This window comes from Oncorhynchus gorbuscha, linkage group LG01, assembly GCF_021184085.1.
Source record: "Oncorhynchus gorbuscha isolate QuinsamMale2020 ecotype Even-year linkage group LG01, OgorEven_v1.0, whole genome shotgun sequence".
NCBI classification, from domain to species: domain Eukaryota; kingdom Metazoa; phylum Chordata; class Actinopteri; order Salmoniformes; family Salmonidae; genus Oncorhynchus; species Oncorhynchus gorbuscha.
Window position 1 is genome coordinate 98,986,174 of NC_060173.1, and position 14,239 is coordinate 99,000,412.

Here is a 14,239-nt window from a genome sequence, read left to right on the forward strand (position 1 = left end):
TATCTAAATTTGTCTTTGAATTAGACTGAAATTTACAGGATTACATTGTTTATTCTAGCATTCCCTGGTCCTCCATCAACACCATGGGTAACCATGGTTTCAAGAGAGAGCATTACAGTCAATTGGAACGAGCCTGTCACAGATGGAGGAAACACTGTCACGGGCTACCACCTGCAGATGAAAGAGAGAAGCAGTATTCTGTGGCAAAAGGTCAACAAAGTAGCAATCATTGGAACACAGCTGAGAGTAACAAACATCTGCCCTGGCCTCATCTACGAATTCAAGGTGATAGCAGAAAATGCAGCTGGTATCGGAAAAATCAGCAAAACATCAGAAGAGGTGCTCGCCATTGATAACTGCGGTAAATGTCTTATGGATTATTTTTGTTTTTTTGGTCACTGAATTTGTTGTGGATGGTGTTGGTATTTTTCATCAACTGTTCTTGATCTTGTTGATTTTGTATTTCAGAGCCCCCGGCAGCTGTAAGAGTCTCCGAGATCACAAAGAACTCCATCAGTCTGGCCTGGGTTAGGCCGCCTTATGATGGTGGCAGCAAGATCATTGGATACATGGTGGAGAGGAAGGACTGCCCAGATGGCAGATGGACAAGGGCAAACTTCACTAACGTGATTGAGATGAACTTCACAATGTCAGGCTTGACCCAGAATGAATCCTATGAGTTCAGAGTTTACGCAAAGAACGCAATCGGTTCTATCAGCAATCCATCTGATGTCGTCGGTCCAATCACTTGTGTCGATTCATGTGGTGAGTTGAGCTCATTTTACTTTTCAGTGGTTAAAGAAACTGTCATTTGCTTGATATTTGATTTATTATTTTGTTGCTAATATTTTGTTTTTCTCGTGTTCAGGTGCCCCTGCGATCGATCTTCCTCCAGAGTATTTAGATGTTGTGAAATATAAAGCCGGATCCATGGTTAAGATCAGAGTGGGGATTCTTGCTAAGCCTCTGCCAACAATTGAGTGGTACAAGGATGGAAAAGAAATGGTGTCAAGCACTACACTCTCAATCGAGAGCACTACTGATTCCTCTAGTCTTCTCATCAAGGACGCAACTCGTAGCCACACTGGCACATATGAAATAAAGATCAAAAACGCTCTGGGTTCGGCATCTGCCACCATCAGGATAGAAGTTCTAGGTAAAAAAAATAGTAATTTAGCTTATGTCATGTAATTGTGTCATACATTAATTTGCAACAGACATGTTGCTATGAGTTAAATAATGTATTAATGCACTCAATGTTTTCTCCTTTTCACCAGACAAACCTGGACCACCTCCTGGCTTGATTCAGTTTATGCTAGTCACAGCAGACAAGATCATTCTTAAGTGGGAGCCAATCACTGATGAGGGTGGTGCTAAGGTCAGCCATTACGTTGTGGAGAAACGTGAAACCAGCAGAGTGGTATGGTCTACCGTGTCTGAGAGACTAGAAGAGTGCTACATAGGTGTCATGAAGTTGGTACGAGGAAATGAGTACATTTTCCGTGTAAGGGGTGTCAACAAGTTCGGAAATGGAGAGCCCTTGGACTCTGAGCCTGTTGTTGCCAAAAATTTATTTGGTAAGTATAAAACAAAACAGGACATAACATTGTATCATACAAAGTAAAAAACACTATTTTGAAACACACAAACGGAAGTTGTATCTGATGGAATATAAAGCAGACATTCCCCAAAATGATCAACTTGACTTGCATATTAAGTCTTCTATTATAAAAGACATAAAAGATAGTTACCCCTCTGTTTTTGGATTTATTTTTAGAACTTAACCTACTCTTTATATTAATTCTACAGTTACCCCAGGACAGCCTGCCACACCAGAGGTAACAACTACAACCAAATCAACAATGGTAGTTGTATGGGACAAACCAGGTGTGGATGGCGGTAGTCAAGTAACTGGCTACTACCTTGAGAGGCGTGACAAGAAGAGCCTTCGCTGGATAAAGGTCTTGAAAGATCCGATTAACAACAACACTACGACTATCTTTAACCTAACAGAAGGCAATGAATATCAATACCGTGTGTGTGCGATCAACAAAGCCGGAGAGGGCCCCTTCTCAGATGTGTCTGACTACTACAAAGCAGCTGATCCAGTTGGTAAGCAAAAAACTTTAACATCCATCTAACTTATGTAATAAGTAAAAGTCATATCCTCTACTTCTCTATGAAAACTATATCTACATTATGTGAATTATCTTTATTAGAACCACCATATGAACCTACCAAGCTCAAAGTGGTTGACTCAACCAAGACATCTATCACCCTTGGATGGGCCAAGCCAGAGTGGGACGGAGGCAGTGAGATCCTCAGCTACGTTGTTGAACAGCTGACAGACCTGGAGGGTCTACGACGCAAACCACCCAAAGAAGAATCATCTGAATCAGAAGGAGAAGAAGAGGAGGAGGAAGAAGAAGCAGACAATGGAGAATGGGTTGTAATCAGCCAGAAGGGAGAAGTGAGGACAGCAGAGTACGTTGTGTCCGGCCTAACACCAGATGTTGACTACTACTTCCGTGTATCTGCAGTCAACATCGCAGGGCGTGGAGAGGCCATTAAGATGAAAGAGCCTGTTCATGCTAAGGACATTCTGGGTAAGTTAACACACCTCATGGTTTCATTGCATATACATTGACATTTTGTTTCATATGATTTTGTCCCTTTTCCTAGTATTGAAAAGTCAGTAAATAAAGTATGTATCTTTGAATGATTTTTACAGAGGAAGCTATCTTCGATCCAGATGTTGCCATGAGAACACACTACATCGTAAAAGCCAAGCAGGATGTGGAGATCACAGTGCCCCTCAAGGGCAGACCTGCACCTAGTGCTACTTGGATGTTCGGAGACGAGAACATCGACAATAATAAAAAATATGAAATCCACCACACAGATACTACATCAACCCTTGTTATTCCAGAAGTCAGCCGTAATGACACTGGTAGGTACACTGTGAAGATTGAAAACGGTGTAGGAGAGCCAAAGTCAATGACACTGTCTGTGAAGGTTCAAGACTCACCAGCTGTCTGCACGAACCTGGTATTGAAGGACGTCACTCGTGGTAAAGTAACCATGTGCTGGGAAGAACCTGAACTTGATGGTGGTGCTGATATTACCAATTACATCATTGAAAAGAGAGACTCATCCAAGAGATCCTACTCTAGTGTGACAACCAAATGCACAGAACAATTTTATACCATTGAAGATCTCTCAGAGAAAACATCCTTCTTCTTCCGTGTATCAGCAGAGAATGAATTTGGAATAAGTGATCCTTGCAGCACAGTTGAACCAAGTAAAAGCTACAGAAACTCCTGGTCCAGTCAAAGAAGTTGCTATGAAGGATGCCTCAAAGACCTCTGTAACACTGCAGTGGGTGAAGCCTGATTATGATGGTGGAAGCATCATATCTGACTACGTCATTGAGAAGAGACTCAAGGATGAAGAGGACTGGGCAGCTGCCGGCTGCAGCAAACAATGTGAACACGAAGTACCAAAACTCAAAGAAACCTCACAAATGAATTTCAGAATTGCCGCCAGAAATGAAAAGGGGAAGGGTGACTTCACTGAAATTGGACCAATTGAAGTGAAGGACTTTGTCATCCCACCAGAGGCCAACCTGGATGAGTATCCAGGTGGGGAAATCAGTGTCCGTGTGGGCCATAATGTACACATTGAGTTACCCTATAAGGGTAAACCCAAACCTGCCACGTATTGGCTTAAGGACAATATGCCACTGAAGGAGAGCGAACTAGTACGCTTCAGGAAAACAGACAACAAAGTTGTTCTCATGATCAAGAACGTGAAACCAGAGCATGGTGGGAAATACACACTTACTCTTGATAACAGGGTGTACAGGAAATCCTTCAACGTTTTTGTCATAACTCGCGGACCACCATCAAAGCCTGTCGCACCCATCAACTTTGATGAGGTCAGAGCAGACAGTGTCACAATATCCTGGGAGGAGCCAAATGATTACGGAGGTGGAGAAATCACTTGCTACTCTGTAGAGAAGCGCGACACATCTCAGAATGACTGGAAGATGGCATGCTCTAGTGTCACTGACACAACATTCAAGGTGCCCAACTTGATCAAGGGAATAGGGTACCAGTTCAGAGTGCGTGCTGAGAACATATATGGAGTCAGTGAGCCACTGGTGTCACCAAGCGTTGTCGCTAAACATCAGTTCAGGCCTGCAGGTCCACCAGGAAAGCCTGTTGTGTACAACGTCACCAACGACGGAATGACCATTCAGTGGGAGCTGCCCGTCTTCAATGGTGGCTGTCCAGTCAAGGGCTACCATGTTGAGAAGAAGGAGAAGAACAGTGTCATGTGGCAGAAGGTCAACACTGTGGCTATCCCTGGAACAGACTATAGAATCATTGGCCTTATTGAAGGACTGGAATATCAATTCAGAGTCTACGCTCAGAATGATGCCGGATTCAGCCGCAAGAGTGACGAAAGCAACACCACCATGGCAGTTTCTCCAGTTGGTAAGTCCTTATTCAAATGGAAACCAATCATGGTTTTCTGTTAATAATGGTATACTGTTATTAATCCCAAGGCTGAACAAGGCAGTGAGTTTCAGGTCAGCAATGGGTGCAGCATACCTTTTCATTAAAGTGGCAATCAGCAGTAGAAACAATAACAAAGTGAACACCCGCCCCTGGTTTTGTAAAAAAGCTGAGGGATGGGGCTGGAGAAATGTAACCACAATCAAATTCATAGACAGAGCTATGGATGAATAGACTGATTATCCATGATATCAAAATTATATGTTGAACCATGTTTTGAGTATAATTAGTGTTTGTTAACATTTTATTTGTTTACAAACATTGGATTAAAACAAGCTTATATTTTAGGTTCTGGTGGGGAACCTCATGAGGCATGTATGTTATATGAATATGTTATATTCTTCAAGAATCAATAGGTACAAATCTTTAATTTATAAGTCCAAAAATGAATGTAGCAACTGCTGATTGCGACTTTAACGTACAGATTCTTATAATCAATACAATCATGGTATGAAATCCAATGCCTTTGAAAGTGCAAGTACCATGAATATCTTATGTAATAGGGAAGTATAAACCAAGTGATATAAGCACGTTCCCAGACTTAGTCCATGTGTGATTCAAACATGGGAAAGTGAATGATAAAAAATGCGTTCCTTTTTTAGATCCACCTGGTCAACCTGACTACACTGATGTGACCAGCAATTCTGTTGCACTGAAATGGGATGCACCCAAACGTGATGGAGGCAGCAAGATTGTGGCTTACAATGTTGAAAAACGCCAAGGACAGGGCCGCTGGCTGAAGAGCAACTTCACTGATGTCCACGACACCCAGTTTACTGTCACTGGTCTTGCTTGCAATGAACGCTATGAGTTCAGAATTATTGCAAGAAATGCTATTGGCGTAGTGAGTCCCCCATCTAACTCATCTGGACACATCGTGGTCAGAGATGAAAGTGGTAAGGGTGCATAATATATTGAAATAATAATAATATGTTTGACATGATAATATGAATATTCAATATGTTTTGCTTTTTAATATACAAAACACTAATGATGTACATGTTCACCTTTTGTCTTTCCAGCTTCTCCAAACATTGAGTTTGGCCCGGAGTATTTTGAGGGACTCACAATCAAGGCAGGAGACAACATGAGACTAAAGGTATCGATCACTGGACGACCACAGCCCAAGGTTGTGTGGTTCAGAGACGGCGTGCAAATCACCAAGTCGATGATGGACACCACCACAGTTGCTGGATCAAGCATGCTCTTTGTACGTGATGCTGACCGCAGTCACAAAGGAACTTACACAGTGGAAGCCACCAATAGCCAAGGAACCAAGAAGGAGGACATCATTGTCCAAGTCCATGGTTGGTTTCATTTTATTCTCACAACATTTAAAGAACTGTGATTTATCTTGTCTGACATCATTGTAGATGGTGGATCGGTCTTGTACTGTACATGTCAAATGTTAATGATCCTCTATTCTAATCTAGATACTCCTGGAGAGCCGATGGGACCTATCATTTTCAGTGATATCTCTGAAGGAAAAGTGACCATCACATGGAATCCACCGGAGAACGACGGCTGCTCTGACATCTCTCACTACATTGTTGAGAAGCGTGAGACCTCTAAGATCTCATGGGCACTTGTCTCGGATTGCTGTAAAGAAACAGTATACCACGCCACCAAGCTGATGAAGACCAATGAGTACCAGTTCCGTGTTTCTGCTGTCAACAGGTTTGGTACCGGCCGACCATTGGATTCAAGTCCCATCATTGCACAAATGCAATACAGTAAGTCCAAGGGCTCAATAGCTTCAATAGCATTCACACTGATATAGGGGCTAGGCCTAATGTAAATTGCATTATGGCTGAGCATGGACATGCCAAACATTGTCAATAAGCAAGATTAAATTAATTATTGAAAAGGCCTAAAAAGAGAACAAATAATTATAATAAAATTCTAAATAAAACAAAACAACAACTTGTTTTAAATACGCTATGTCACACTTACAGCCACCATAATTTCTCCTCGTGGGCATAAAATATTAAAACAAAGCACATTCCAACTTTTCACAGTAGCTGGACAAAGATCCAATGTAATTAGAAAGGGAGAATGTCCACTCATCCTTATACTGCTCCCAAATAGGCCTATATTTTGTGAACATAATCAGACCCATCTTACAGATCAGATCGCATTCACACATCTCAAGAAGTTGCTTTGCAAGTGTGCCAAGGACGTTTTTACCATAAAACCAGGAAGATGAATAAATTTGGTTGTAATAAAATGTAACAAAAATAAATGTAATTATATCATATAACCGCCAGAATAAAAAAGACACGCATTGCTGTTGAACCAGCCTTAGTTATAGTAGGCCTAAGTGAGTTTTGAACATACAGGGTATAAAACGAAAAAATAAGCCATTTTTACAGATTACAGGTAACTTCTAAATATGAGGTTCACCAGTATTCACAGAGGCTCTCATCTCTCATTTCATGATGGGCATGGACACGTAGCCTACATCATGGAGCCGGTTTTAAGCACGCCCAAAATAATGTGGGCCTGCCTACAATGCATAGATAAAAAGGGAATGTCAGCTCACTGTTTAACTCCTCTCAAACATTATATTTCAATAAAGCTTTGGTGATTAAGATTTATTTCCAAGCGGTATCAGGCACCAAGCCCTTTATTCACAGTCTTGACTACTTCATTCTTGCATTGGGCAGATAAAAAAGCATTAATTGAGAGAATAAGACAAAATGGGAAAAAATTATGTTTCTAAATACAAAGTATACAGGCACCAAAAGCACATTAGGCTACTCTTGTTCCATGCGCATATGGGCAGTGTGCGTCATGGCTGGATAGGCTGTTTCCGCTGTCAAAATTCATGCCATAACCAACTGCATTACTGCTAAAATAAGCTTTTGGTTGTCTTTAAATAGCCTTATCAGTGCTGCCTGAAATTATCACTTTGATTCATGTTTTTAAGGACACACCTCTGATATTTTCAGCCGGCCCCTCTGAGCGCAAGGGAGCTGATATAAAACAGGTCAATTGCTGAACCTGGTGTTAGGCTTGGAAAATGCCAGTGCGGCAGTTTTTACATGACAAAATTGCAAACTAACATGCGTTTGATACTAGCGCCGCTTCAATGCCAGCTGAAAATAGAGCCCCAAGTTTGAATATGATTTTAGAATTTAACATTTAACATTTCACACCTACAGCTACTCCTGATGCACCTGGCACACCTGATTCCACTGCAGTTTCTGGAGACAGTATCACACTGGCATGGGAAGCATCCACATCTGATGGAGGCAATCCTATTCAGTACTACATTGTTGAAAAACGTGAGAAGAAGACTGTCCGCTGGGACAAGGTGAGGTCAAAGAAGCCCATTGTGGAGCCTGCTCACCGGGTGGATCATCTCACTGAAGATATGGAGTATGAGTTCCGTGTGATGGCAGTAAACAACGCCGGTATTGGAGCACCCAGTAACATCTCAATGGCCATTAAAGCCAGTGAGCCAAAAGATATTGCATGCGCTTCATCTGTGGTTCATGTAACCGACTCTACAGATACAACTATCAGTTTGGAATGGACAAAGCCTAAAGACGATGGTGGCAGTTCCATCCATGGATACGTCATTGAGTTGCACAAGGTATCTAAGGAAGAACTAAAAGAAATACTAGCTAAACCTAAGAAGGTGGTAGACAGCTCAGAAGAGGAGGAGGAGGAGGAGGAGGAGGAAGAGAAAGAAGAGGATACCAGAGAATGGATCAGAATCAATGAGGATCTGGTCAATGATACAAAATACATTGCAACTGGTTTGGAAACTGGTTCATACTACCTGCTTCGTGTTTCTGCCCAGAATAGTATTGGAAAGGGAGAGGAGCAAGAGATTCCTGAGCCAGTACAGGCTGTGGACAGACATGTAAAACCTGACGTTGATATTGACGCTACCTTCAAACATACACACATTGTGAAGAAGGGAGGCACCGTCTGTCTCCGTATCGCCTACAAAGGAAAACCAATTCCTTCAGTTAAATGGAGTAAAGAAGATGAAGAAGAACTTGGTGTCATGACAGATATTACGACTACAGAGACCTACACTGCTCTGACGATAGAAAAATGTACCAGATACGATTCTGGAAGATACACTCTTACTCTGGAGAACAGCAGTGGTGTAAGGGAAGTTGATTTCATTGTAAAGGTGTTGGATACACCTGGACCTCCAGGACCTATTGCCTTTGCAGAAGTGTCCAGAGGAGCACTGACACTGGTTTGGGAACCTCCAGCAAATGAAGGTGGAGCTCACGTTCAACATTACATTGTAGAGAGGCGTGAGGCAAGTCGCCGTACCTGGAACCAATCCGGTGGCAAGGTCACTGCGCTATCCTTACATATCCAGGATCTTCTGGAAGGTGTTCCCTACTTTTTCAGAGTTTCAGGAGAGAACCAGTACGGTATTGGTGAACCTTTTGAGACGATAGATCCCATTATTGCTACTGCAGAGCCTTCTTCACCAATGAGATTGGATGTTGTGGACGTCACAGACACTACAGCAACACTCTCCTGGGTCAAACCCGAGCATGACGGTGGTAGTCGTATCACAGGCTACATCATTGAGCATAAGGCAAAGACCACAGATAAATGGGTCGTTGGTGGTGAGACCAAGAACGAGAGCATCACTCTAGAATTATGTAGGACTGCAGAGTATGAGTTCCGCGTTAAGGCAAAGAACGATGCAGGCAACAGCTTACCAAGAGAAGCACTATCCTCAGTGTTAATCAAAGAGCCACAGATAGAACCAACTGCAGATCTCAGTGAAATATCTAACCAGGAGGTCATCTGTAAAGTGGGTAATACCTTTGCCATCGATGTTCCCATCACTGGTAGACCAGCACCGAAGGTAATCTGGAAACTGGAGGAGATGAGGCTGAAGGACAGTGAAAGGGTTGCAATCAAGACTGTCAAAAACAGGACAACTCTGTCTATCAGAGACGCCATGAGGGGCGATGGTGGCAGATACTTCCTCAGTCTTGAAAATTCTGCTGGATCCAAGACGTTCTTCGTTACTGTCAATGTCATTGGAAGACCTGGTCCCCCCCTTGGACCCGTTGAAGTTTCATCCATAACATCAGAATCATGTGAGATTGCTTGGGAAGCACCAGAGGATGACGGTGGAACAGATATCACCAACTACATCGTTGAGAAGCGTGAATCTGGCTCCACTGCCTGGACACTCATCAACTCCAGTGTGAAACGCACCAACCTCAGTGTGGGACATCTGACAAAGTACATGCAATACACCTTTCGCGTCAGTGCTGAGAACAGATTTGGCACAAGCAAATCAACTGAATCTGAGACCATTGTCGCTGAGAATCCATTCGGTGAGTATAAGTTAAGAGAAATCTATGTTTTACATGTTTCGTTTTTTCACACGTTAATTGTTAAGAGTGAAAAGTATCAACTGAAATTGAGTGATATTGTTTGTGTTGATAATAGGTCCTTCTGGTGCACCAACCAGACCTTCTGTATACAACGTGGCTTCCACCACCTGCCACATTCGCTGGGAGGAGCCATACCACGATGGCGGCAGCAAGGTGACTGGATACTGGATTGAAAAGAAAGAACGAAACAACATCCTTTGGGTGAGGGAGAACAAGATCCCATGCTTTGAATGTGACTACAGAGTGGAGGGACTTATTGAAGGCCTTTCGTACCAGTTCCGTGTCTTTGCAATGAACAGCGGTGGCCTCGGCAAAGCTAGCGAGGCATCCAAGCCTATGGTGGCTCAAAATCCAGTTGGTGAGTACTGATTTCCCCAAAAAACTTTGGGATACTATTACAGGTCTATAATACATGTGTTTAATTAAGGAAAGCATACTCCTGATTCCCATTAATCTTGTGTCTAGATCCTCCTGGTAGACCAGAAGTAACTGAGGTAGGCAGATCTACAGTGTCCATCAAATGGTCTACACCACTTGACGATGGTGGCTTCCCAATTGTGGGTTACATTGTTGAGCGCAAGCCATACACCATCACTGGCGAAGGTCGCTGGCTGAAGTGTAACTACACCAATGTCACAGAAAATAACTTCTCAATCACTGCACTTGGTGAAGGAGAGGTCTACGAGTTCCGAGTCATTGCCAAGAACTCCAACCAAGTTTTCAGTATGCCTTCAGAGTCAACCGGCGCAGTCACATGCAAAGCAGAATACAGTAAGATATATACTTTTAAATATATTGACTTTAAGTTATATTATCATTTATTAAGTCGGATTTTCACTCTCTTTTTTTCATTCGTAGCTCCTCCAAAGGCAGACCTTGACAGCAAACTTCTGGTTGACACGGTTACAATCAGAGCCGGCTCAGACCTTGTTCTGGATGCTGCTGTTGGTGGTAAACCTGACCCCAAAGTGTTCTGGGCCAAGGGAGATAAGGAACTGGAGCTGTGTGAAAAGTACTCCCTGCAGTACACCAGCACACGTGCCATGGCCATTATCAAATTCTGTGACAGAGATGATACCGGGAAGTACGTTCTCACTGTTAAGAACGCCAGTGGCATCAAGTCAGCCGAAGTTAACGTGCAAGTACTTGGTAAGTGTAAAAAAAAGTAAATAAAGAAATTAAATGACAAAGTTTGAAACAAATGGGGCTTACCTTGATCTCATACCATAAATGAATGTGTTCCTTTCAGATACACCTGGTGCTCCTGACGGCAAAATCACCATCAGCCATATTTCTGAAGAGAAATGCACTGTGTCTTGGAAACCCTCTCTGGAGAGTGGTGGTGACCCGGTGACACATTACATTGTTGAGAGACGCGACACCAACAGACTCAACTGGGTGATCATGGAAGCTGAGTGCAAGGAACACACCTGTGAGATCACCAGACTGTTCAAAAACACTGAGTACCTCTTCCGCGTGAGAGGTGTCAACAAGTATGGATCTGGCGTTCCACTGCAATCTGGTCCTATCATCGCCAGAAACATGTTCAGTAAGGAGAACATATTCCATATTATCTTGCAACATGATGTTTAATTGCTTTCTATGATCTACTCAAGTGTCATTTGGAAAATAGTGTTGTAATCTCAATATGCTCTCCTGAATAAATAAAGGATAAATAAATACAAATAAATGATTGATATTGAGATGATAATCTAACAATAAATGATTATGTCATATTACAGCTGTCCCATCTGCTCCTGGCACACCAGAGATTCTTGCTGTAGGAAAAGATTTTGCTAGTATTGAATGGTTAAAACCAGAGAGCGACGGTGGCAGTCCTATAACTGGATATCTGATTGAGAAACATGAAAAGAAGAGTGCCAGATGGATCAAGGTGAACAGAGATGCCACACTTATGGACACAAGCTTCAAGATAACTGGCCTCGTGGAGGGCAACATCTACCAGTTCCGTGTATCAGCTGTCAACAAGGCTGGTGAGAGTGAACCCAGTGAGCTGTCTCTCTATGCTGTCTGCAGAACGCCAACAAGTAAGTGTCCTACAATTCATATATTGCACAATATTCTATGTTACCAGTACACTGTTAAATAAGTTAAACTAAGTTAATTTAATATTGTTACGTTACTGACTGTTGTTCTGTTTCTTGTTCTTGTCTTTTTCTTTCGCTTTTTCTTTTTGTTGGTCATTGGCACATCGGGTGGGTGGTTGTTTGGTTGGGCTGGACTGGCTCCGAAGGGGTGGAGATTGGGGGGTCTCGGATGGTTGAGGGGCGGTTTCCGAGAGGGGGTAGGGGGTGAGCTCTTGGATGGTTGGGGTCGGCAGGTGTCCTGGCAGTTAGGAGTATTGGGCCGCTGGCCGAGAGATCGCTGGTTTGGGTCCCAGAGTGGGCTGGGTGGGGGATCTGTCAATGTGCCCTTGAGCAGGGCGCTTGACCCTGATTGCGCTTGTGGGTCTCTCTGGATAGGAGAGTTTGTTAAATGACTGGAATGTCATGTAAATGTTGAGTGGCTTTACAACAGGTGGATTGTATGTTAAAAAAAGTTAAGTTACTGACTGTTAATATTGTATTTCCCTCAGGTACTCCTCCACCTCCCACAATTCCACGTATTATTGATACTACCAAGGACAGTGTCAGCCTTGCTTGGACCAGACCCTTGGAGGACGGAGGTTCTGATATCATTGGATACGTTCTGGAGAAGCAAGAACAGGAGGAGGGAGCTGAGAAGCCGCCTGAGCCAAAACCTGAGAAGGTACCTGAGAAAGTCGTTTCGAAGGGAACCAGTCTAGGAGCCAAGAAAACAGTTGTGTTTGTGGAGGAAGAGTCGTCGGAGGAGGAAGGCGATGAGGAAGAAGAGGATGAGGAGGAAGAGGAAGGTACAGGTGTGTGGGTTAAGGCCCATGAGAAGAACCTGAGACTCACAGAACACATTGTGACTGGCCTTACAACTGGAAAGATGTACCGATTCAGAGTGGCTGCAGTTAACTTCAATGGAGTCGGTGAATTTAGTAGAGCCTGCGCAGCAGTCGAGGCTACCGAGAAAATTGGTGAGTTAGGATCACTAGCCTAGCCTAAGAAATAGGAATGATTCAGCATTACCACTGTACCACTGTTTAAAAATTCCTCCCACAAACAAACAAATAAAATTGTAGCCTACACATTGTGATTTTTCCTTCATTCATTTTGATTCAGTTTGATAGTTTCCCATGATATTAATAATTACCTATCTTTTAACACAGAAACTCCTGATATTGAGCTTCATGATGATATGACCAAGACCATCTGCCTGAGAGCCGGAGGTTCTCTTCGTCTCTTTGCCACAGTCATTGGACGACCAATCCCTGCAGTTACCTGGAGCAAACCTGGTGTCGACCTCAACAACCGTGGCTTCATTGAAGTCACTAAAACTTCCACACAAATCATTATTGACAAAGTGCACCGCTATGATGCTGGCAAATATACCATTGAGGCAAAGAATGAATCTGGCGAAAAACTGCTACCATTATTGTCAAGGTCTATGGTAAGATTTGATGATGTTATGTACATTTTTGCTTATAAGTCTTTACCCAGTTGTTATAGAATGCTGTCATAGGTATATATGTTTTTAACCTTAAATGTACTTTTCAGATACTCCTGGTCCAACTGGCCCAATTAAGGTCAAGGAACTTGAGAAGGACTCCATTACCATTGCATGGGATCCTCCTACTGTTGATGGTGGAGCACCAGTGAATAATTACATCATTGAGAGACGCGAAGCATCAATGAGAGCTTACAAAACTGTGACATCCAAATGCAGCAAGACATCATACAAAATCGACGGACTCTTCGAGGGAATGCTGTATTACTTCAGAGTCCTCCCAGAAAACCTGTACGGTGTGGGAGAGCCATGTGAAACCCCTGATGTCATTTTGGTGTGCGAGGTGCCTTTGCCCCCTGCGACACTGGAGGTTCTGGATATCACCAAGACCACAGTAACACTTGGATGGGAGAAACCAGAGCATGACGGTGGAAGCAGACTCACAGGCTACATCATTGAAGCTTGTAAATGTGGCACAGACAAATGGATGAAGGTGACAACAGTGAAGACGACTGACTTTGAGTTCACCATGACTTCTTTGACTGAGAAAGATCAGTTTATGTTCAGAGTCAGAGCTGTTAACAGCAGGGGAGCCAGTGTACCAAAGGAGCTTGTTGCAGCCGTAACAGTCCAAGAACAAAGAGGTTTGAAATGTGTAAACTTCATAAATGCTTC

General features: G+C 43.0%; 1 protein-coding gene across 1 annotated transcript in view; it reads left to right on the forward strand.

Annotated features, from left to right (window-relative positions):
• The window catches only part of LOC123990170 (titin-like), a 172,535-nt gene that overhangs the window by 141,137 nt on the left and 17,159 nt on the right, over window positions 1-14,239 (forward strand). The window contains 21 exon segments of the mRNA XM_046290780.1: window positions 59-361; window positions 469-765; window positions 869-1,156; window positions 1,278-1,577; window positions 1,810-2,112; window positions 2,220-2,606; window positions 2,732-3,300; window positions 3,302-4,499; window positions 5,183-5,476; window positions 5,603-5,887; window positions 6,014-6,313; window positions 7,745-9,910; window positions 10,026-10,328; window positions 10,436-10,741; window positions 10,829-11,119; window positions 11,220-11,519; window positions 11,713-12,018; window positions 12,567-13,034; window positions 13,227-13,472; window positions 13,475-13,507; window positions 13,615-14,208. Coding sequence (XP_046146736.1) covers window positions 59-361; window positions 469-765; window positions 869-1,156; window positions 1,278-1,577; window positions 1,810-2,112; window positions 2,220-2,606; window positions 2,732-3,300; window positions 3,302-4,499; window positions 5,183-5,476; window positions 5,603-5,887; window positions 6,014-6,313; window positions 7,745-9,910; window positions 10,026-10,328; window positions 10,436-10,741; window positions 10,829-11,119; window positions 11,220-11,519; window positions 11,713-12,018; window positions 12,567-13,034; window positions 13,227-13,472; window positions 13,475-13,507; window positions 13,615-14,208 — 9,537 coding nt within the window.